General features: G+C 36.5%; 1 protein-coding gene across 2 annotated transcripts in view; it reads left to right on the forward strand.

Moving 5' to 3' along the window:
* The window catches only part of UNC13C (unc-13 homolog C), a 590,924-nt gene that overhangs the window by 311,214 nt on the left and 253,317 nt on the right, over positions 1-26,393 (forward strand). For both annotated transcript variants that reach the window (XM_058541619.1, XM_058541618.1), the window contains 4 exons: positions 7,998-8,154; positions 18,775-18,843; positions 20,716-20,805; positions 25,311-25,439. In XM_058541619.1, coding sequence (XP_058397602.1) covers positions 7,998-8,154; positions 18,775-18,843; positions 20,716-20,805; positions 25,311-25,439 — 445 coding nt within the window. The remainder of the gene's footprint in view (positions 1-7,997; positions 8,155-18,774; positions 18,844-20,715; positions 20,806-25,310; positions 25,440-26,393) is intronic.

The following is a 26,393-nucleotide window of genomic DNA, read 5'->3' on the forward strand; positions in this document are numbered from 1 at the left end:
CTGGATGACTCCCTTGTCCCCTACTTTCTGGTCATCCCTACTAACCATGGGCTGCAATGGAATCAAATGTTGATGGTAGGAGTAAGTAATGTGTATGGCTGGACACAACGTGTTATCTGTACTCAGAGATGCATAGCACATTAAATCTTGTAAGGATTAGATCTTCTAACAGCCCTTTCATTTTACAAATGGAGAAACTAAATCTAGGAATGATGCAGTTACCCTTCTAAGGTCACAGAATAGGGCTGGGATGAGAATGAATCGTCTCTATGCCATGGTACCTATAACTCTAAGTTGGCCACTCAGAATCTGTCCATCCCTCAACTCCACCCCCCCAACATATAAAAAAAGGTAATTTACTAACCATTTGTTCACAGTTTCCAAGAAGTGTAACTGCTAACCCTGATTAATACTTTTCCTTCTTTGAAATTGTTCTCTTTTTTTCCTTTTTTCCTTCTATCATCTAAGAAATGTGTACTTTGATGCATACTACTATCTTTATTATATCAACTGCCTAATCATTTACCATTTAGGGTTAAAAGTGAACGTGGAAAGCGAAGTTCAGGGGCTGGCCCTGTGGCATAGTGGTTACGTTCAGTGCACTCCACTTCAGCAGCCCAGGTTCACGGGTTCAGATCCTGGGCCAGGACCTACACCACTCGTCAGCCTGGCTGGGGCAGTGACCCACATACAAAATAGAGAAAGATTGGCACAGATGTTAGCTCAGGGCTAATCTTCCTCAAGCAAAAAAAAGAGGAAGATTGGCAACAGATGTTATCTCAGGGCGAATCTTCCTCACCAAAAATACAGTAAGTACAATGTAGACTGTTGTTTTGGTACCAAGAGGTACCATCTTTAACTTACCATGCTCCCGGTCACAGTTTCTAGTGAAGGACAGGTATTTTTACCAACTCATTAAATTGACCTGGAAGTCCTGTTTCTGAGTTTTATTTTTTCAAATTAATATTAAATTCTTAAACTTTTTTTTTTTTGTGAGGAAGATCAGCCCTGTGCTAACATCTGCCAATCCTCCTCTTTTTTTTTTTTTTTTTTTTTGCTGAGGAAGACTGGCCCTGGGCTAACATCCGTGCCCATCTTCCTCTACTTTATATGGGACGCCGCCACAGCATGGCTTGCCAAGTGGTGCATCGGTACGCGCCCGGGATCTGAACCGGCGAACCCCAGGCCACCGCAGTGGAGCACGCGCACTTAACTGCTTGCGCCACTGGGCCGGCACCTTAAATGCTTAAACTTTTAATCTTGGTATTCCAACTGATTAACTCCCAATATTTTAATATAAGTTCTAAGAGGTGACAACTATTTCCCAAGTATAATGTCTTTAATTTTTAGGTATATTGAGACATGTTCAACTTAATTCTGACCAAATTTAGAAGGGTCAAGTTTATGACTTTGATCTATTTACGTTTATCATTTTACCAAACAATAAAAATTTTGTTACTTACAATTTTAATCAGCTGACAAGAAAAACACCATGGAATGCTAATTTGATATTGAAACTGATGTAAAAATCTAATGGGAAGAAAAGTAGCATTAAGTGAAATATTGGGTTTTTCTCATTGTCCTCCTTAGATTTTGACATCGTCACCATTCTCATCGCTGTGTTTTGCCTTAGGAAGTTAGGAGCCCAGATCATTCCATTAATATCTTTAAATTAATTCTTGATATATTTCATTTAGTGAAATCAAATTGGTGTCTATTTCATACTAATTTTATAGTATTTTTTTTTGCATCTACTCATTAACCAGAAATTAGTAAGGTCTATCTATGATAAATTTTGAAAGAAAAAAATCATTTTATGGGTGATTTGTTTGACTTCTTCCACAAAAATCTTGTTTAATAATACTTTAAAGAATATTTATAGGATCTACAGTTTTACATTTTATATATACTTTAAATATCACACGGTTTTTTAAGAAAAGAAAAATATATGAGGACATTTTTATTTTAGTTAATCAAACAAAAATTTTAAAAGGAGTTAGATTACTTTGCTTCTCATTAGGTCTGAAAGTTACAAAGAAACTTGTAAAATCAACAATAGGGCAAAAGTTGAATCAACAACATTTTAAATATATATTTTATATAATTTTTTCTGGTTAGGGTAATGAAACTTGCTAATGGTAAATTATTTTAAAAATACAGAATATATTTTTTAAATAACAAAAATCTGTAGCTCAATCCATAGATAACACTGATCATTTTAGTTAATGATATTTCCTACCAAGTTTTTGATAGTTTTTGCTGTATACGTACGCGTGCACGCATGTGCATGCATGTCTGTATGTTGAGATAATAATACACAAAGATGTTTTTAACTTACTTGTCTGGCAAAATACAGAGTTCTTTTGAATCAGTATTTGTTGACAACCTAGGTGTTGTCAGCATTCAGCTGCAGACTCTAATCTGGAAGGCAATCCTCTAAAAATGTTCCACTTTTTGCCAGGACTCTATTCAAATGCAGCTCTCTTTTAGACTGGGAAAAGATATTCACCTACTCCTATTGGCAGGTTCTCTATAGTATAAGAGCTGGATTTTTTTCCTGCATAATGTAAACAATCTGTGAATTCTTGTCTTGCTAGAAGCAAGACATAAAAGGTTACATATAATCCGCAGGGTATAATGTTCCTAGTATTCTTTCAGCCCTGTCTCATTGCTTGTTCCCTATTGCATAAGCTGTATTGCAATCTTGGGAGTTGAATACTCTTTAATGGATATAAAGTAAAAAGGTGTAGGAAAAAAAGAGACAGCTTTGCTGCCTCAGAAAGCCGTTAGTGCGGAATAGGGGAGTGATTGACAGCCTCTCTGGCCAGGAGCTTAAGCCAGATCTCTGGTACAGGGATATACAGTGTACGGTTCCTAGAAGTATCCTCCCATTTCCATTCTAGTCAGGTTAATATTTTAGAAGTTTAGACAATAGTTAGTCCCTGAATATCTCTCAATCTAGCCAGCTTCCCTAAAGTTAGGCAAAGTCCCTCCCAGATACTGGGAAATCTTTGATTGGTACCCCTATTTCCAGTGCTGTTATGACTTTACATCCTTTTTTTGGTTTTCTTGGATATTTCCTTGGGAGGTTTAGAGGGATGAATCATATGCAGCCAGCTACCTCCCATCATACCCCAAAATCATCTCAGTTAAATTTTAATCGGAAAGTAAAATATTTCTGTCAGTTCTGTAAGACGAATGCATGCCTAATGCTCTGGAAAATTTAAAATACTGCTCTCAGTTCACCAATTATAAGCAGAATACTGTTAACCTTCAAAGTTGTCATCATCATTACAGCATTAACTGCTAAGCACTTCAACCAAATGTTCACAAAGCAATTGGATGTTTTGATAAACTGTCATACTCAAGGTAACCAAGCACATGTCGTGTACACTCTAACTCTACATAAATACCTTTGGCTCATATTGCTTTCATTTGTTTTTGTTAATAAATGCTTATTGGTCAACTCCTATGTACAGGAAAACATATGCTAGAGGCAGGCTGGATAAGATGACAACCAAGCAGGAACGAAACACATTCTGAAAAGGAGGAGAATAAATTAAGAAAAGGTTGAGAGAGATGGTTCTGATTTACTTTGCCTGAATTCTAATCCTTGATTACATTACTTGCTGTGTGACCTTAGGGAGAAAAAAATTAGAAAAGGAAAGAAATGTTTAGTTACAACAATAGGGAGGGAGTTATACTTCAGGAGCACCAGCAAAAGGAAACAAAAACATGACATTCTTAAGGAGACCTAGTTTACATGGTGTTTTCATGGCGTTCTTGATGGAAACAGCAGCTTTCCCTCCCGGTTTTCACATTTTCAGAGGTCATAATAAATTTTCAGATAAAACATGGGTAAAATCAAGTTCAAAGTTGTTTTGTTAGGAAGTTCAGGTTTCAGAGAAATATTCAAAGTTTTATATTTTGGGGATCAGAAACAGTGGTATTTTCTAGATTATCTCAAGGTGCAAAATATTTTGTTCCTTCTGACTGTGGTACGTGAAGTGCTTAGTCATATTGGAAGCAGGGCAGAAATGTCATTTTTTGCTTCTAAATTTCCTAAATTGCTTTTCTGCTTCTAATACCTACCTCATTTTAATCCATCTTTACACCACTTCAGAAGCATCTTTCCAAATTCATCTGATAATGTCACTTCCTTCTGCAAAAATCTCAGCTAACTCCACATAGTCAGTGTGAGAAAGTCACAACTTCCTAGCTAGAGACCAACAAAATCTGGCCTTGACCCACTTTACCTAGTCACCCCCTGGCACCTCCTTATTTTCATCCTTTTTCCTCTTAATGCAAACTCCTGTCACTCCACTAACATTGCTCTTGTTAAGGTGACAATAATGTCTATTTGTCAACTCCAATAGTCTGTCTTCTGACCTTATGTTATAAGACTCTTTCACTGCCCTTAACAGCATCAATCATCCTTCAAACCTCTTGTTCCCACGGTTTGCCTGATTCCAGTGTCCTGGCTTTCCTTTTGCCTATCTGGTTTTTTATTTGATCTCAGTCATAGAATTTACTTTTATTTCTTCCACTGGTCCGTTATATCGTGGTGTTTCCCACTTTCCATTCCCTGACACTTCTCTTTTTATTCTACATAATCTCCCTGGATGATCTTATCCTTTCTCGTGGTTTTGACTAACTCCTACATGCTGATGACCCCCAAATTTAAGTGTCAAGTCCAGATCTCCAATAACCTGGTAGACATTCCTATATGGAAGCTCTAAAATCACCTTATGCTCAAACTCGACTGAACACATAATCCCCACCTTACAATTACTTTCTCCTTTTTAGTTTATAGCTCACTTGGCAGAAGCACCATTCACCCAGTCGCCCAAACTAAAACCTTGGAACTTAACCGTTTCTCTTCCCTATCTCTTGCTCCTCATCAGTCACCAAGTCCTGACAGTTTTTCCTCTCTCAATATTTTTGAAATCCATTCCCTTCTCCCTATGTCTACAGCTACTGCACTCCCATCATCTCTTCCCTTTATAGCCTCCTCATTAGACTCTTTTCTCTAGTCTCATCTTCTTTAAAACCAACCTCCTAAAATCTCTTCCCAACAAATTAATCTATTTAAAATCTGATGATGTCACTTCCTACTCCATGTAAACAACTAGAGTTCCTTGGAGATTTTTTTTTTACTTACATTAACTCTGTAAGATTTTGAGTTTTGTTTGAAGAAGTCTTTTGACCTATATTTCACTAGTGGACTCAACTCAGCCTTTGGACCTTTGCCTGCCATCTCCAGGCCTCACTACCCTATCCTACGGCCCACTCAAACCTTTAGATATCTCTGTAATAGCACTTTCCCTTGTATGACAAAATTAGGGTTTAATGTGTGTGCCTCTCAATTAGGGTATACATTTTTTACACCAGAGCTATGTTTTAATCAACTCTGGATTCTTACCATGAAGAATAGTCCCAGAAATATAGTAAATGTATAGCCATTGAAGGGAGAGTACTCTGGCCAGATGTCTTTAATATAAAAAATGGATGAAAGGTTAAACAGTAGAAAAACACTAGAATTCTAATTCTATTTCTAATCAATATTAATAAGAGAAAGTATTAGAATTCTACTATTTGGCCATAAATTGAAGCTATTTTTTAAAGAAAAGTTTAAAATGTGAACAGCAGATTATTTTCACCATTTTTCTAGGTTTTTTTAATGAATAATATGTATTAACATTAATAATAAATACATAGCAAGGATTGCATTAAACTAGATAACTCAAAATTACATTTATTTACATGGCTTTGCCTATATTATGCATAAATTTTTGTGTCTAACTTATAAGTTATTTGTCAAACCTCTCATTAAGCTTGTAAAATATCTGGGGTCCCAAAGCCACAGTTTTGTAGAGTATTTTCATCAAATATTGACTTAACCAACTCAAAGTGTAAAACAGGCAAAGCTTGGTTGTTGATATCCTTGGTCTTCCCATATTACATTCATTTTTTCCTCAGATGGCCTATAAGCAGTGAGCAATGTTCAATAATTGCATCATTTTCAATATAAAACTTTCTTTTTCGCTTATAAAATTCACGCAGTGAGTATGTTAAGCAGAATATTCATATGCTTCTCCATTATTTCTGCTTAAAGTACCTGCTAAGCTGTGGCAGCATAGAGTGGCAGCTACAAGAAGTAAAGACTAAATGACATGGCTGCATTAGGAGGGCACTGATCCTCTTTTAAAATCAAGAACAAAATTATTCATTCTGGTGACCTCCAGTATCCCTTTAGATAGACAATGCACAATCTGGATTATAAACTTTTGGTCTTTGAGTTTCTTACTAATCTATTTTGACAACTGATGTTTCTATATCTCTTGTTCCCTCTAAGCGTGTATGTTTTCCTTTTGGCATCCCCCACATCGTTACGTTTAGGCATTGCACATTCCACAACTCTTGACCTCTGATGGGTCTGACAAATCTAATTATTTGTGAATTCTTTTTTTTTTTTTTTTTATAATTTTATTTATTTATTTATTTTCCCCCCAAAGCCCCAGTAGATAGTTGTATGTCATAGTTGCACATCCTTCTAGTTGCTGTATGTGGGACGCGGCCTCAGCATGGCCCGAGAAGCAGCGCGTCTGTGCGCGCCCGGGATCGGAACCCCGGGCCGCCTGCATCGGAGCGCACGCACTTAACCGCTAAGCCACGGGGCCGGCCCTGTGAATTCTTGAAAAAAAAAAAAAAGTGAGAGCATAGTGCTAGGGGTTTTTAAATTTCTATTTTCAATATCTTTATATCATTTGTAGTATTCTTAATAGATATTAATTATAATTAATTTAGTGTATAATAAAGTCAAAATACATATCATTTACCTAAAAGAAGCATCAGTGGTAATCTAATTCTAGGGTTAAATTGCACAAATCATGTAACTCTCATGGCATACATTGTTATTCATGATCCTCAAAGATCCATGTTTGAAACTTTAACCTGCTTTTATTAGCTAATATCATGACAAGCTAGGTGAGTGGCCTGGCTGAGATCTAAGAGAAGCCACCATTTCCAGGACCACCATCCATTTCTTTTGAGGTGCCTCTCAGGGCACTTGTTTATGTATGTACATTCTGTGTTGTGTTCAATAATAAAAAATTCAGAGATGCCCAAGTGGCGGATAAATTACTGAGATATGAGAGCAAAATTGGATCAGATTATGTACCGAAAATTTCTTTCCTCTGTGAGTATTTTATCTTTCACTTTTATCATAAGCGGTGCTTTCAATTTTCAAGTCTTTTGTTACAGTTCAAATGAAACAGGTTTTCTTGAGATAAGTAACAGAATTGAACACTTGATGCTTCTGATGTCTGTAAATGACACTATTATTCAAGGTTTAAAAGAAATGGTCTTTAAGCATAACGATGGCATAATTCAATCTATCCTCAATTTCATCTGTTTGCCTAATTAAATCCTAGTTTTAACAAAATGCTTAGAAAACAGAACTGCTTATGAAAGATATTCCCTTATGACAAAAGCTCACAAACTGGACTCAAGTCAGATGTTAAGTTCACTTGTTCAATCAATGTGCAATGAAAGAATTTCCTCTTGCTCACTTCATCAATGTGAGAGGAATACAAGTGTGAGGGAACACTCTAGTTGGAATATAGCATTTCAGGAACTGAAGTAAATGGAGACGGGGTTTGCGGATAAAGAAAGACTCCTCTGTTATTGCTTTCCAACAGTGCTAGATTCCACTAGAAGTTGTACTTTTGGTATGTATACACAACACTCTCACGGTTGAAAGCAGTTACGCGCACATCCCTGTGGCAAGTCACATTCTAATTACGCCAATTCACATTTGTGAATGAGAAATTTCCAAGTCTGAAATTGCTTTCTCTTTCAATTAGAGATTGTGGGAGTGGTCTCTTCTTTTCATAGATGTAGTTGAGGAATTATTTAATTGCTGACGTTAGAGGATATGCTGTTATGTGAATTAATTAGTTTCTGTTTTAAAAGCGCTTAATGTTTTTGTCTTGCAGGCACTTTTCATGTTTGTCTTCTAAATACATGTGCCCTGGTGTCCCTGCTGTCATGAGCACCTTGCTGGCGAATATAAATGCTTTCTATGCTCACACAACAGTTTCAACAAATGTACAAGTTTCTGCCTCAGATCGATTTGCCGCTACCAACTTTGGTGTAAGTATTATTTTTTGAACTTTAAAATTCCAAGTAGCTTATGAGAGTTACATCTTCAAGAGGCTTTGGATTCAAGATATTCTTGGAATCTTATTTCAGAAGTTACACTAGGGACTATCTCTTAGTATAATGGTCTAAAGCTGAAGATTCATTTGAAACATATCCAGTGAAATAACTATGTGACAATCAATTGGCCTCTTCATTATATTAAATCTCCAAATCTGGAATGACCTTTTCCAATGGGAGAAAACATACATTTTGTGAGATTGTACTGGGACTTTATAGGAAATTCTCCATGTATGCAAATTTAGGATTCACCATTTCAGATACTGTTCCCTGATAATTGTGAGCTTGGTTGACTTCTCTGGAGGCTATTAGGCCCCATTTGCACTTCCGGTGGGTTCTTACTGGTACTGATGGATAACAGCGCCTCTTCTAAGTAAAAAATAGTAGGTGTATAAAAAGCCTAAGAGAACTATCTGTACGGAATTAAAACTGTCCACCTGAAGTGTTCAAATACATCAAGAACACATTGAAAAGTAGAAATGCAGAGATTCTAAGGAGTCTCAAGTATTAATCTGTTGCACCTGTCGCTGGAACTCATTCTCTGTAAGCATAATACAATGGAAATTGGCAAAACTAGAAATAGCATATAAATAAGAGTAATCCCAGTAAAGTGTTGAGGATCTAAACTAAAACAGAATTAGTGGAGATGAAGAAGGAAGGGCAAGTTCTGGAGCTTTCCAGGGCATAGAATCAAGAGCACTTGGTGTCTTTAGGGATGTGGACATTGAGGGAAGGGTTTTGGCCAAGGCAACTAGGTAGGCAGTAGCTCTGTTCAATGTACCTGTGAGACAGATATTTTATTCTCATTTTTTCATGCAGCAAACTAAGATTCGTTGTAGGAAAGTGATGTCCATGACAGCATAGTTAGTTTTCCCACTGCACTTCCAAAGTGGTTCACTGAATAGATTTTTGTTATTGATTATGTTATTAGAAATCAAATTTTGGAGTATATGTCACAGAGTAGAAACAAATGAGACTCAGCAAATAAAGGGTATAAAGCTAATAGGAAAAGTTGTGCTACTGTGTTTACTCTTTTCCTGTCCTTTTCATCTAAAAAAAAATGCATGTGAGATGTGTAAGATGAGTTGGAATGGGTCAAAGGAAAAAGTAATTTCTATTTAATGATAAAAACTAGTAGAAGAAAACACTGAGTTAGGAGTCATGAGTTTTGAGTTTGTATTCAAATTTAGCAAGTGAGTTCAGTCATTCAATTTCTCAATCTGTTCAATGAGGATAACAATTATTTCTCTAACATGTTTCTCAAATTTGAGATGAAAATCAAATGAGGTAAAAGATAGTAAGACGGTTTGTAAAAGTTGAAAGTGCACTATAAGTACAGGGTAAGAAGATTTCATCTCTCCGGCCCTACTCGTAGTGTAAACAGTACCTCATACACTTTTGTCAGACAGATTGACTCTTGTAAGAGCTGAGATCAAAGAACATTCCCTAGTCAGCTCAACAAAATACTATTATGACCAATACCAGATCATAGAACAGTTTTGTTATAAAAACCTCATCTTAGTAACAGTATTCATTGTCTTAGGATTTTACCTGTAATGTAAAGCATTCGCTGTTATTAAATTGTTTTGCTTTTAATATTCTGCCTGGGTACATTGTAGAGAATAAGCCAATCTCATGGAACACTGAGCCTTTCTACCTCTGAGAAAGAAGATGTGTTTATATGATTAATATCCACCATAAAAGCTACCTAGAAGAAAATTAGATAGCATGCTCCTTTACTTCATGCTGACCCAAAGAAGAGAAACCAAACTGATCTCAGTATTTTTCAGTGTTTCAGTGGCAACAAAATGATAACAAACTTCATTTTGTAAATCAAATAAATTACTGTAGAAGGTCAAAAAAAGAAATCTTTCTTTAAACTACATCTTGATAAATCGGCAATTTGGTATCTGACTTCGATTATATTTTTCTCTACGTATTGAAAATAATGCTATTTGCTCAGTCAAATATATCTAAGTCTAATGTCTCGCACCTCTACTTTAGGGCCTGAAGTTCTTATTTACCTGACATCTGAAGCTGATACTGTTACTTACCAACTAAGGGACAATGTTATACTGGCTCTTCTTTATCCTTCTCAAAGGTGTAACCCAAACATTTTGAGTCTCCAAAAAATAAACCAGTGGAAAAAGCTTTCTTACCTATGAGGATTATAAAACAAACAAATTTTAAAGAGAAGAAAATCATTACTCTTACAAATTCAGATTGTTTTGTGTACAAGTGTTTTTTGAAGTCATGATTGGGAAGAAAAATGTTCCAGAATAAAGCGAAAAGAACAGAACCCTTGGGTGTGGAGAGGAGAGGCAGGCAAAGTTTGCTGAGGAAAATGATTTGAGAAACTGGATGAAAAGGATCATAAAAATGTGATACTATGAAAGGCAAGGTAAAGCTATTTTGAGAAAAGGGGAGTGTGTAACATTGTCAGCTGTTGCAAAAAGTTCAAGTAAGATCAAGAAAGAAATGAGCCCTTTGGATTTGACAATTAGGTCACTGCTTAGTGAAGCAGTTGAAGTTGAAGCCTGATTTCACAGTGTTGTTCAGTGAATGGCATAGATAAATAGTTGTATGAATGAAGGTCCATTTATTCACTAAAACATAATGCAGTCATTAAAAGTCAAGTTTTTAAGGAAGAGTTCATAAAATTGAGTAATACCCATGATATAATGTAAATGAAAAAATATGATACAAAAATCTATATGCAATTTAATTCCAACATTGAAAACACATACACACACACACATACACAGAGGTTTAGAAATAAGACTGGAATGAAATGCACCAAAATGCCAATGGTGCAGCAACCTGATGGGATTACAGCTATTTTGTTGGTTTTCTTTTGTATTCATCTTTTGACTAAAATTTTCTCTATTTGTATTAATAGTATAATAAAAATGTGAGAAAAAAGAGTGAAAGCAGGTGAGGAAATAGAGACTATTCTGTCAAGGAACTTGAATGAGATGCGAAAGAGAGAGATTAGTCAAAAGTGAGAAGATTTTGAGAGATTTTATTTTTACTGTCTGGTTGGGTAGGAATTTGTTATTTAATAAGATAAGTTTGAACATGTTTATAGACTGTTAGAAAGGAACTAGTTGCAAGAGTGAAGTTGCAGATTTATCAGATGGAGAATAAGTGATGCAGTAACATCCCAGGGGAGAAAGAAGGAAGTTCAGTCAAGAGGACGGAAGGAGGGACAATTTTTGAAATCAGAAAAGACAAGTTGTTTTGAAATTTGAAGAAATAGTGTGAGAGTCCTTGCATAGAACACTAAGCTTTTGATTTAGGAGTGAAAAGTTGGAGGAGTCATACTGTATTTCCCTAATCTTATCTATGGTTGTCTACAAGGGCAAGAAATGCCCATCTACAAGACAAGGGCTATGATATAGATGCACAAGGTGGAGGAGGTTGGTAAGGTTTGGATGAGCTACTAATGAAGGAAATAGAGGAATGCTTCAGGGCCATGTAAGAGGAATTCCTAGTAAAGCTGAAGGTCTCATTTGATGTTGGAAGTCAACATGAATGTCACAACAATTCATGTGGCTGTGAGATTTTGTCTGAATTTCTCAGCATTCTGATACTGATGTAGTAACAGATACAGCAGATGGTTGGATTGACTGTAGGTTGAAATTTTGCAGAAAAGAGGCAATGGAAGCATGAGGGAATTAGTATACAGATGATGCTGTCAAGAGAAAAGTTGAAGTGGTTTACCATGGAGTCTAGGTTTAATAAGTGGCACCATGAGAGAGAGAGAAAGAGAGAGAGAGAGACAAAGGATTTTGTTAGGAACATCATACATTTCAGTCAAGATTTCAAAATGGCAGTCTCTGGTCCAAGATGTAGCTCTGGGAGTAGACTGTTGAAAATTGGCTGTAAAACGGTGTACTGGAGCTAGTTTGTATGTGCTCATAGGCAGTGATTGCTGAATTCTCAGGAATATTGCAAACTGGTTGTTGAACACAACCGCCCTTGCAACTAGAAATATTGAGAGATTTACATCACAGAAATTGGCAAGTGCTAAAAATCAAGGCTTTTTTCTTTCAGAGAGATGGTTTAGGAGCACACCATTGAGTGTAAAGGTTGCTTGGAGTCAAGAAGAACAAAGAGCTTTATTGGATAAAACATCTTCGTGGGTGTTAAAAGCACCATGGGTAGATCAAGGGTTGGAAAGGAAGAAAACTCCATGAGATGGGGGGGTCAATATTTCAAGGAAATTTATTTAGTGAGTTAAGACACAAATAGCCAATAAATTATTAGTAAAATTGATATTTATCTAGCTCATTTTTTTTTTCCCTGAGAATATACACCCTCTTTGACACAGGCAGTGCTGGGCAAAAACAAATATGTTAATAAATATTTCTTTGCCATTACATTTGTTCTTTTATTTGTCCGCTTGTTCATTCAGTACATATTTATATGATACTTCATGTAAGGCACTATGGCAGGTAGTGGAGTGACTGAAAGACAAACGTTGACCTCTATTCTCTGGGATTTATACTCTAATGGGATAGTCATATAACCACGTGTAACAATAACCATAAATCACTCCCAAAATGTGATAAAAGTCAAAGGAGTGTATGCTTACAAATTTGCTTTGAGATTGAAGAGGAGCAAGTGATCAGTTCTCTTCAGGGGCTCATGAAAGCTTGCAAAAGGAACAAGGCTTTTAGGGATGAATAGTATTTTTCGAAGTCCAATAAGTAGTAGGAAAACTACCTTAGACCTGGGAAGACATTTGAGTAAAGACAGGAGAAGTAAAGATGCAAAATAATTTCAAGGAAGTATGTGTAAGGTAGTCTGCCTACCGAGTAGGGCAGATAGAATAAAAGATGGAATTATAAGAGGAAGCTGTGTTATTGGGTTGACTTTACATTGTTGAGGGCCTTTAATGATCACTAAGATGTTTGGACTTCATTGAGGGATAGGGTATAATCTGGTAGAATTTCTGATTTAGAAAGAGCACTCTGTAGAGGAAATGTTGCAGAGGGGAGAGAGAATGTGTATCAGACAAAGATCAGTTGTACTAATAAAAACCATCCTCTTTAAGTAGAAAGGGGTTTGGCACATGGAATTAGATGCTTACAACATCATCTGAAGGACTCAAGGAAGAGGGGGATCCTTCTGTAATAATTCTCGAAATATCACAGTGAAACTGATTTGCAAGAGAAGCTGTGAACTTTTTTACAGTCAGGAAGATAAGAGATCAGAAGGCTGCTTCTACTGCCAGTGCGTGTCTCCAAAACCATAAAGCTAGTGGCCAGAGACTGGGAAACAAATGTCTCCAGGACTTGACTTTGCAGCAGAAAGAAACCGAAAGGCAGGTAGCGGATCTCCTTGTCATGTCTGCTTTCCAAATGTAGCAGTGCACACGCATCTAATAGGCAGAAACAAAGATATTGCAGAAACCTAGCTGCAAAGAAGTTTGGAAAATACGGTGTTTAGTTTTCCAGTCTCAGAACTACAGGAAGCCACACTGAAGAGAAGCGGAATGAGTAAACCAGTTCTTGGTACTGAACATAGGAGGACTACATGGAAATTGGTGAAAGGGCCGATGCACTAGCCCTGGCAAGGCAATGGGATGCTGCATCTAGGCAATGGTTTAGAGAAAATGAAGTGATGCGGCAAAGGAGAGAATGAATGTAGGAAACATTTTGATAGAGATTCTTTTTGACTTGTCAAATGGTTAGTTCTGGGCAGAGGTGGATCTAGGTCTTGTGCTGCCTAAACCTTATACAATTTGATGAGACTCTCTTTAAGAAGAAGAATATAAAATTGTCAACATAAAATTAATATTCATTTTTAATGAAAAAGTAAATCATAGTGAATTATAACTTATTATAATACAACAAATACTACAAACATTACCGATTCCAGAAAAACAACATATTTTCATTAATTAACTGTCTGACACACCTCTATAAGTGTTTTTCTTCAGTTTTTGATTGCAGATTCTTTGATCACTTCTTCATATGATAAAAATTCTGAAATATCATTTTTTACTGAAAAAAAGATAATTCAATCTTTTATCTAGCAGAGTTGATCAAACCTTTTAAATTAGTACTTTAGGAAAGTTTGTTTTACTTTCACAATTCATTGATAATGCCACATACATTTTAATGACTTTCATCAAATTTGGGAAAACATTTATTCTGTTTCTATCATATGTGATGTCAAAGCAAAAATTGAACCCAACAAAGTTAAAGCATTAAGGAGGACTTTATTCAAGGCTATTGCAATAGTGGAGAGAGCCCAGATCTCAGTATGAGGTCAACTTCACTGAAACAAAAGATAGGAGAGTGTTTTTGTTTGTTTGCGTGTTTTGTGAAGAAGATTGGCCCTGGGCTAACATCCGAGCCCATCTTCCTCTACTTTATATGGGATGCCACCACAGCATGGCTTGACAAGTGGTGTGTTGGTCCAGGCCTGGGTTCAGAACCTGCAAACCCAGGCCACTGAAGCGGAGCGCAGGAACTTAACCTCTACTCCACCGGGCCAGCCCAGGAGAGTTTTTAAGGGCTGGAATAAGCTAGAGGAAAAGTATGTGAGGATATGAGGGGGATCAGTGGGATATATCCAGCACATTGACTTATTCTTGAATTCGCAAAGATATTTTCCGTGATTAGGCCATCTGTGTTTGCTAATTGACACCCATAGAAGTTAGTCTCCTACTGTCCCAGTGAGGCTGGAAGATAGGGGTGCTACCTCTTTGACAATTACATTTCAAAAGGATGGCTCCCAAGTACTTGAGGAAGACATTCCTGGGTTGTAAAACTGGAAAGAGGCTTTTAAAAAAATTTACATCTCAAAAAGCCAGAGCAAGAATTTACAATTTTAAGTTTCCTAAAGAGAATGCTCTACAAATAAAAAAGGGAGGTCAGAACTAGAGTCAGGAAGAGGCCTGTCTTAAGTTTAGTCAAACTGAGGGAAATGTTAACGCTTTTTTGTTCAGGGAATGATAACATCTCAGTACTTTTCAATTTTGCCTATGAAGTGACTCCTTAAATACTCTTTGAATTGATGACATTTATTAATTATTTTTTTATTGATAGCATCATTGTAGTGACATTTTATAATTTTATGGTATCTCTGGTGTCAGAATCATCTCAAATCAGCAAGAAAAGTAAATATATTTCCAATATGTTCATATGATTAACATTAATTAAATTAGCAAAGTAGCCTATGCATTACTTCTATTTGAAATGTTTCTATTCTTAATGAATTGCTGCTTTTGATTTGATCTGGAAAAAGGTTTTTACAATTTGCTAGTCTAAGTCAGAATAATTTTTATCCTATTCTTGCAAATTTTACAAAAACCCAAGATCACAGGAACACATAGCTAGTTCTCCTCCCAGGGAAGCTGAAGGAAGGATCCCCAAAGCCTAAGCATCAATAGCATCAGGTTAAATCTACCCCTGCTGTTGGAGTGAAATACTGAGAAAGGAATGGAAGGGATGATGCAGAGGTTTTTATACCCCTTCCTTATAAGAGCTTTTCCTTCCACAGTTCCCAGGGTCCTAGGGAAACTTATTAAGAGTGTACTTGTTGGGTAACAACCGCCTCCCCAGACTCAAAATCTCCCCTCTGCCCCTGGGCCAAAACTGGCCCACCAACTGGTTTTGTATGGCTCATGAGCTAGGAATGTTTTGACATTTTAAAATGGTTAAAAGAAATCAAAAGATTATTATTTTGTGACACATGAAAATTATATGAAATTCAAATTTCAGTGTCCATAAACAAAATTTTGTTGGAAAACAAACCATGCCCATTTGTTCATATATTGACTATGGGAACTATTGTTGTACAACAGCAGAGTTTAATAGTTGTGATAGAGACCACAAAGTTTTTTACTTTGGCTCTTTACAGATATTTACTACCCTGCTCTTTACAGACAGTTTGCTGTTTCCTGGTCTAGAGTTATTCTTATCAACTAATTAAACCTAAATTTTTAATAACTGATAATGCTTAGTATTGTTATTATTGATTTGGCCCTTACTAAATACTAGACATATGTAGTCCTTACCTAATGCAAAGAACTGTATAATGTGGCAGTCTCAGATACCATGGCATGATGCCCCTCAGGGGAAATATTTTTTAATTACGCTGTCTTTTGTTCATTCTCAAATCACAGTATGCAGGCAATAGGCCTCCTCTGCTCTTGCAAAGGCAATCTCACTCTAGTTAAATAGAAATATGGTAAATAAAATTAGATTTCAAGCTGTCCTGCTGTTTAAAGAATCTCTACGGGAATTCAATCAGCGGCATACTTTTAATTTCACATCATCTGATATTGTTTGCGATTTAGTGACAAACAAGTCTGGCAGTTTTCTCCACAGTTTTCTATTTTCCTTGAATGTAAATTTTCCAGCTGGGCACTGAAGACCTAGGTAGGAAGACCACATGTGTGATCTGTATCAGTCGGAATTCTGTTCAGCTGCATGAAACAGAAACTCATCTCAACAAACTTAACTAATAAGATTTTTTTGCCCCTGTAATCAGGAATTTAGGGCTAGTGTAGCTGCTCAGGATTGTAATTTTTTGAAAAGTTAAGCAAATGGGGCTAGGCTGAGGTGTGGGCTCCTTCTAGCTTCCTGTTCCAACATTCTTACCATTTCTTTAGCTTTTCATCTTATAGGCACAGGGTGACTGTTTTACCTTCTAGTACCTAGTCTGAGATTAAGGTGAGAAAAAGGAGCGAAACACGAAGGGCAAATGGAAAAAAGCCTGCCAAAGAATTATATAGCAAACACTAATACAACAAACACTGTCTGCCAAGCACTCTTTTAGAATCTTCCCAAATAGTAATTCATTGATAATATGCTAGCTGAGTCCATCCCCTTTAATAAACTGTATACATCTCATTGGCCCAAACCATGCTACATGGCCATTCCTAGAGGCAAAGAGGTCTGGGAAGGTAGGCATTTCATAACGGACACATTTGATTCATGAGGTTCTATGAGTAAGGAAGAGTGGAAGAATGGATATCGGGCAGACAACCAGAACATTCGGTCCCAGTGTCTATAACAGGGCCAATGATTTCGGCCATAGCATGGTTGACTAGGGTCGTATCCGCTGTCTTGATGATTTGTACCAATCACAGAGGTCAGACAAAGCTTCCAGAGACATGACATGAACACATTGACTTTTACAATCATTGAATGATTAACTTTACTGTGGCCTAAATTGATGATTGTGGTGGGTCTTTTTATTTTTCTATTTTGATTGAAAGCCACTGACCCATGTCGATGGGGGATGGAGGGTTAATAATGGGCAGCATAGGTCACCTCCTCCCCTGGGAAGGTATGATGGAGAGTGTGAAAGAAAAATCTAAGACATTCAACTCATCTGTATTTTTCAGTAGCGTTACTGGAGAGTCTTATCTGCCTAACAAGGTGACCAGCTTCTAGAAGGCAAGGTTCATTTCTTAGTCTCCTTCATTGCCTCCACGGGGGTTAACACAGAGGCAATACTCAAATTTTGTTCACTGACTTGTAAACCTGATGAAGGCAGTTTATTCAGAAAATTGGAGTTTCAACTTAGGAACAATTCATCAACTCCTGTTAATATTCAGCTCACTTCATCAAGATCAGTGACTTCAAGGGATAAGAGTTATATACACCATAAATCCACTTTGTACGCGAAACTACTGGAAAAAGTTTCTACTTTTGCCAATATCTTTCAAAGTACAATTTGTGTTTACAGAATATTAATATAGGCAGGTCCTTTACTGTCATTTACTCCCACCCTCCTATTTTTTTAAATTTTTGATTAGAAATCTGAGACTCAGAATTGTGAATTGTCTACCTATAAAGTTTTTGTGTGTGACTTTGATGTTTTTATCTAATTTACTTAAGCCATACAACTTCATCCTCATGCTTATTAGCAAAACTCCTTATTCTTATTGTCTTCAAATCCTTCTATGAAGAGGTCGGTCCAACACTGATACAGCATCAAAGGGAAGCATCAGTAACTTTTTTGGCCTGATATTTTATATTTTTCTTCGCATTAAATCATAAACATACTTTAAAGGCAATCGATCCTGTCAGATTATGAGGTCTATACTTGTTACCAAAAGAAAAATGCTTTTTGAAATTGTTTTTAACAAAAACAACAGCTGCTCCCACTTCCATAAGTGGGAGAAGTATAAAAACCTATACTTTATTTCTGGGGCAGTAGGGTGCTGTGCAGGTATAGGAAGAGGGGTAGGTTATATTTTCTCTTGCTGACTCATAATGCTGTGAATCAATACAGTGGCAATTCAGTTGTCTGGACTCTTTCTACACAACACAACTCTCAGGATACTTTCTCATTCATCACAGAGAGGCAGTATAACTTACTGGAAAGAGCATGGATTTGGTGTCAAAGTGACCTGAGTTTGAATCACTGCTACATCACATACCAGCTCCATGATCTTGGACAAGTCATTGACATCTTTGAACCTTCCTTTCTATAAAATGGGGACAATAACTCATAGAATTGCTGTGAGGACTACATTTAGAATGACCGTTTATTTCCATTCTCCTATTTTGTGTTTGCTTTGTACAGAGGGAAAAATTCATAAAACTGCTGGACCAGTTGCATAACTCTTTAAGGATTGACCTGTCAAAGTATAGGGTATGTATGAAATTATCTGCCTAAAGGTAAAATATTATGTTTGGCTCAGATGATTTCTTGTCATACTGTAAAAAATTATCCACTATGTAATAGAAAAGTAAAAATACCGATCTTGGGATCTCACGTCCTGTCACACTAGGAGGGTCCCCTAAGTAAGCAAGCAGATGTTCCTTGTTCAGGTAACTTGTCCCACATAAACCTACAACAATACTGTATGTGTGTGTGTGTGTGTGTTTGTACAGCTTTAATTTTATAATTATTTTAGTAACCACCAGATTGAGTGGCCCTTAGCTAATTCATGAAGTAGACACGTGGCCCAGTCCTCATCTTGAAATCTCATCACTTGTCACCGAGATATCCTGCTGATATTTCCCCAGCTTTTGAGATTCCTACTGGGATTCCCTGCTTAATTCACTCCTTCTAGATGAGTACAAAGTGCTTTTTTGAAGCTGTCCTGAGTTCATTGTCAACAATTCTATACTTCACCTCCAGGTGAAACACACACAAAAACACAAATATATTCATGTATGTGTATGTGTGAATACAAACATGTAATTTTAGTTAAAAAGTATCTTAGTGATAAAAAAATCAGTTACAAATTTTATTTACAAAAAAATCCATTGTAATAACTATTCCATTCATTTAACAATTTATCCTAAACATCTTTCCTTATCTGCACATATGTATCTCTCCTGCATTCATTTTTTAGTCTCTTATTGATGGATATCTGAATTGCATATTTCTGGAAATTGTAATACCAAATTTTGTCAGATTCACCTTTTATCGTGGAACTGGGGCCAACACAATGAGAAGAGAACTACTATGCCAGCCGACAAAAAAGACATTTGGGGGCAAGAGGGGCCTTGTGGCCACCTCATTCACCATCATTCAGACACCCCTACTCTGCTCAAGTTCATGAATGTCTAAAAGCTGCCTGGAGTTTTCCTGATAACTTTTTAAAAAGCCAATCTGAAACCATGTTAATATGAGAAGTTTCTCACTGTTAAAATAGTTTCTTACATCAAACGTTTTCCTAATTATACGTTTCCTTTCCTTCAAAATTCTGAACATCTGCGTTTTTATATGACGTTTTTCACCAAATCTCACTAACAGAAACTTTTGTTGAAATCCACAGTACTTCAGGAAGAGACTGTGCAGTGCAGTTTTATTTTCCTTAACTATTATAAGTTTCTTTGTAACTAAAAGTAAATGTAGCACATGTAAAAGTTTCCAAAGTATTTTTGAAAAAAATTAGCTGTCTTGAGAAAATGATAAAAAATATTTTCAAATACATGCTGTCCTCTCCTCTTTTAGTGGCAAAACTATTTTATGAACAAGGATGAGTAACCTAATAACATTGCATTAATGATGTTGTTTTGCATATTTTTATTGCATTGTGGGAATAAATAAAAGGATATGGCTCTCTAAGACTAAGAGAATATTTCCAAATTCTTTACTTTCTGTAATGTTTTATGATAAAAATATTGTGAGTATACTGTAGGGATATTTTTAAAATTTTACATGGTTTGCTTCCCATTTTCTTTCATAAAAAGCTGGTTTTAGGGGCTGGCCCTGTGGTGTAGCGGTTAAGTGCGCGCTCTCCGCTGCTGGCGGCCCGGGTTCAGATCCCAGGCCCACACCGATGCACCACTTGTCAGGCCATGCTGTGGCAGCATCCCATATAAAGTGGAGGAAGATGGGCACAGATGTCAGCCCAGGGCCAGTCTTCCTCAGCAAAAAGAGGAGGATTGGCATGGATGTTAGCTCAGGGCTGAACTTCCTCACACACACAAAAAAGGCAGTTTTAGTTTATTTTCCCACTGGAGGCTTAATGCTGATAATTTACCCATTTTCTGTTTCCTAATTAACCAGGAAAACTTTCCTGCCAGCAATGCCGAAAGACTGCAGGACCTGAAGTCAACGGTTGACCTTCTAACAAGTATCACCTTTTTTAGGATGAAGGTACCTCATTTTATTTCTGTCACTGCCTTGGTGTGACGTAACACATTTATTTCCTGATAAAGTCTGGTTTTATCCTTCTCTTGATCAATTCTGTTCAACCCCTGCAATTAAGCTGTGGTGCCTTTGCCTGAGCTAAATGAATCTTCCAATATAAGGTGTGTTGAAAAGGGATTATCCTAGACAGTTGAGATATTCTGATACATTTGGCTCAAATTTAGTTTTAAATTAAATCCATCTTAAACAAGCCTCCCTAGTAAGTGGACATGGCACTTAGGAAAAAAAAAATGTAAGACTATTAAATGGAAATGGAGTTTACGTATTTTAATTTTAACACAGATATCTTGCTGACTTTTTCGTCGCCAAGAGAGTGCTGACTCTTTTAAGCTGACCCTGATTGTGGCAACTTTCATTTTCAGCCCTGGCAATGTCCACATAGGAATATATTTGATCACTTAACCCATTACAATAATTAACTATTATCTACCAAACTACGTAGGTATTTCTTTTTAGATATATCTCCTTTGCTTTAATAGCAAGTTCTCTGCAATCATAATTTGCCTAGTGGGACAATTCATGTAAAGTCTTTCCTAAAACTACTTGTCAAGCTATGGGCTAAAATGTTTTGCTCTTTGAAAGAGTTTTATGATATTTATTCAAAAAAATACTGTACGGAAAAAAACAGAAATAGTCATTTTGTTCTTTTCAGTGTTGCCCATGATTGTTTTCACTAGAAGCACTAAAAATGGTATTTTATAATATGAGAGACAGAAAACAAAACCATACTGTATCAACAATCACTTAAATTCTTTAAAGTTCAATTAAAATGTATTTGGTTTAAAACCATGGTTAAATTGGGTGTCTAGGATAAATAGAATGTATGTCAATTCAGATCTACTGGCAGCAGCTGCTGGAACAGTGTGTGAAGAATGATAATGAGACCCAATCCAGGCTCAGTGGGAAAGTTCACTTGATTGACAGGTGATGCCTCCCATGGACAGTGATGGGGTGGGCAAATGAGAGTGATGGTAGGGAGTGCCAGCACAAGTGCCGCGTATCTGTCATTCCTCAGTCACCAGCCTTGCAATGTTTAGAAAACAAAATCTCTTCAAACTTGCAACTCCTCCTCCCCTCCCTCACGACCAGCTGATGACTTTGCTTCCTATTTCACTGAAAAAGCAGGAGCAAAGACTGGAGAGCTTCCTCAAGCTCCAACCATCTGCTCCCGCCACCCACCCCATCCAGTTACTTACCTGCATCCTTGTCCATATACTCTTCCTTCTTTTTTATTACTATTGATTAGCTGTCTGTTCTCCTGGAAAAGACCATCTCTTCCACCTTTGCAATTGATTTCATCCCCTCTTGCATGCTAACACATTGCTCCAGCAATCCTCCCCACTTGCCTGACTTATCAAGTTTCCCCTTTCTACTGGACACTCTCAATCACCAAACATGCTTTTAATTTTCAATCTTAAAAACAGTGCTTGAATCAACTTTCTTCTACAACTGCCACCCTAATGTCTCTTTTCCTTTAATACCAAAACTCCTCAAAATAGTCTTCTGTACATTTTCTTTCCAATTTCTTTTCTCCCATTATCTTTTGGACAAATTTCCTCCTCCATTATCCATTTTTCTCATTACAGATGGTAAAATTCACTCCTTTACTTGTACAAATCTATTAGATTTGACAAATGTGTATTTGTATATCCACCATTACAATCAAGACATAGAACAGTTCCATAAGCCTCCAACATTCCCTTGTGCTGCTCCTTTAGAATCAACCCCTGTCCCACCCTCTGGTGACCACTGATCTGTTGTTGTCCCCTATGGTTTTGCCTTTTCCAGAACGTCATATAAATGAAATAATACACTATGTAGCATAATACATTGGCTATTCACCCATCTTGTTCAGTGTATCAAGTTCATTCCATTTAATTGCTGAGTAGCAGTAATTCTTTGCTATGTAGGTACTACAAGCATTTGGGTTGTTTCCAGTTTGGGGGTATAACAAATTAAACTGTTAAAAGTATTCATGTACGTATTTTTAGTGTAAACATTAGTTTTGACTTTCCTTGGGTAAATACCTAGGAATGAGGTTCCTGGATCATTTAGTAAATGTATGTTTAACTTCACAAGAAACGCCAAATCATTTTTCAAAGCAGTTGTAGAATTTTTAATTCCCAGCAGCAACGTATGAGAATTCCGGTTGCTCTACATCTTCTGGTGAAGCTCTTGGTATTTTCCATGGTTTTAGGACTGAAGTTGTATCTTGTGTGGTCTTAATTTTATTTCTCTATTAATTACTAATGTTGATCATCCTTTCTTGGGCTGATTTGCCACCTGAGTTTCTTTTATAAACAATCTGTTGAAATATTTTGCCCGTTTTTTATTAGGTTGTTTTCTTATTGTTGAGTATTAAGAGTTCTTTATAGACTCTGAATACAAGTCCTTTATCAGGTACTTTATTTATTAATATTTTCTCCCTGTCTGTGCTTTGTCTTTTCATTCTCTAACAGTTATTTTTGCAGAGCAAAAGTTTTTAATTTTAATGAAGTCTACCTATCAATTTTTCTATTTATGGATAGTGCCCCTGGCTAAACCAAGGTCACAAAGAGATTTTCCTATGTTTTTTCTAAAAGTTTTGTTTTACCTTTTCTATTTAGTTCTATGATCCATTTTGAGAGTTTTTTAAAATAAGGTATGAGGTGTGGGTCAAGGATAACTTTTGCGTATGCATGTTCAATAGTTCTAACACCATATATTGAAAAGATTATCCTTTATCCATTGAATTGTATTTGCATCATTATAAAAATAATCAATTGGCCATATTTGTTTGGGTCTATTTCTTGACTCTGTATACTGTTCAATTGTCTATACTTTCACCAGGACCATATTGTCTTGATTACTGTAGCCTTATAGCAAATCTTAAAATCAGATAGTGTGCATCTTCTACCTTTTTTCTTCTTCTTCAGAATTGTATAGGTGATGTTTCTTATTGGTATTTTGATTGGGATTGCATTAAATCTATAAATCCATCTGGAGAGAACTGAAATTTTAACAATACTAAATCTTCAAATCCAACCTTATATTTTGAACCCACTCCAATCAGACTTTTACTTCATCACTTACCAAAAATGATCTTGTCAAAATCACCAATGACCATCACTTTGCTAAATCTAGTGGTCAATTATCCGTCTTCATCCTCCAGTATTCGATATCACTTGATATATTTCATCAATCCATCCTCCAGGAAACCCTTTCTTCCCTAGATTTCCATGACACCCCTCTTGCTTAGTTTTCCTCCTGTCTCATTGGCTGACATTTTCTCCACCTCTTTGTTCTTTCTCATTTTCCTGATGTCATAGGGCTAGAATTACCTAGGGTTTATTTCTTGGACCTCTTTTCTTCTCCATCCATACTCATCTAATCTTGTTTTTTTAAATTCTTCTCTAAACTAATAATTTCCAAATTTATATCTCTAGCCCAGGTGTCTCCACTACGCCAGACTCATTTATCCAAGTTTCTATTTGAAATCTTCTCGTATGCGTAATAGGTTGCTCAATCTTAACCCGTCTGAAACTGAGCTTCTGATCTCCCGAGCACAGCCTTGCCCATCTAAGTTGAGGCTACCTCCATTGTACCGGTTACTCAGACTAAAACCTTGGGGTCTTGACTCCTCTTCCCTCACACCAATCATCCAATCTATCAGTAAGTTCTGTTGGCAAATTAACCAGAATATGATTTCTTCTAACAGCTGCTAGCTTTCCACCATAGTCCAAAAACTATCTTCTTTTGACTGAATTATTGCACTATTCTCATCACTAGTCTTACTACTTTTTCCATAGCCCACCTTAAGGCAGCATAAGGGAGCCTTTTAATAGGTAGATGAAGTTCGCTCACTTTGCTCTTCTGCTCAAACAGTCCGATTCCTTCCCACCTTGCTCAAAGCTAGGGTTCTTACGACAGTCTATATGTATATGTGAGTTTTCTCCTGGTCCCATCCTCTTACTTTTCTGAGTTCGTCTACTGTTGCAGTCCTGTATTAATTCTATTCCACTGAATCACTTCCTATCCCCTTTTCTCTGCTTTATTTTTCTTTTCAACATGCATCATCATGTAATATATTTTACTGATTTATTTTGTTTTTCATCTACTAGAATTTAGCTCTATGAGGAAAGGGATTTTTGCTTCTTTTGTTCATTGCAATGTCACCACTGTCTGGCATATAGTGGGTGATAAATATTTGTTGAATGATTGAATGAAATGAATGATATTGTGATTGGTCACTTTAAGTGTTTCTATTTGAATATTTGCAACTATGATCGTTTCACTGAGTTGTCATATCAGAAAGTTAACGTGAATATGTACACATTTAAAATATTTCTAAGACCACATCGTTCCTGAATATAGAAAAATCAACTAAAAACATTCACTGAATATTGTTAAAGTTGTTTATAATGGCCTACAATGTTCTATTCTTGAGTTTAATAAAATAATTTCTCTGTCAGGTTCTGGAGCTACAAAGCCCACCAAAGGCCAGCTTGGTGGTGAAGGACTGTGTCAGGGCTTGCCTGGATTCTACATACAAGTATATTTTCGACAATTGCCATGAACTCTATTTCCAGCTGATAGACCCGGTAAGAAAAGATGAGCGTCTACTTTCTGTTTCTAATGCCTTGTTTCCGTAAGTTTAGAATGACAGTAAATAGGAAAGTATGTTCATTTAATTTCACATTAACTGCAAGTTGTGAGAATTTTAATATTTTTTCTTTACATTTGGATATGACTTTCACATACGTGAAGTAATTCAGTCCTTACAATAACTTTATGTGGTAAAGATGGATATTGTTGTTCAAGTTTTTCAGGTGAAGGGTCGGTTTTAGAAGAATTAAGTAATCTGCTCAAGGTCACAAGTGGGAAGTAGCAGATGTGGGACTAGAATTTAGGATTCCAACTCCTGCGCCTGTGTTCTTCCCCCAACTCATACTGCCTCTCTTCTTATTTTATATCATAAAAGTGATAGATGGGGACATTTTTATAGATCAGGATGGTAAAATTGTTATATATGTAAATGTATTATTAAGAAATATTTCAGGCCAGCCCCGGTGGCCTAGTGGTTAAGTTTGGTGTGCTCCACTTCAACAGCCCGGGTTTGGTTCCCAGGCATGGACCTACGCCACTCGTCTATCAGTGGCCATGCTGTGGTGGCAGCTCATACACAAAATAGAGGAAGATTGGCAACAGATGTTAGCTCAGGGCGAATCTTCCTCAGTGAAAAAAAAAAGAAATATTTCAAAAATACAAAAGAAAATACAGAAAGTAAACCAAACATGCATATACTTACCACCTAGACAACCAAATGTTAACATTTAGCAATGTTTGCTCGGCTCTTTATTGTTTAAAGGCATTAAATGTTACACATGAAATGGTATTTCACTTTATATTTCTTCCAAATTCCATTCCCCTCCTTTCCTCCTCCTTCAGAGATGAACATTATTTTAATATTGGTGAGTTTGAACATCTTTTCACATATGATCAGTGAACACTTCAGTTGTATTTTCTGTGAATTCCATATTAACCTGTTGCTGATT

The sequence above is a fragment of the Diceros bicornis genome, chromosome 5 (genome assembly GCF_020826845.1).
Source record: "Diceros bicornis minor isolate mBicDic1 chromosome 5, mDicBic1.mat.cur, whole genome shotgun sequence".
NCBI classification, from domain to species: Eukaryota; Metazoa; Chordata; class Mammalia; order Perissodactyla; family Rhinocerotidae; genus Diceros; species Diceros bicornis.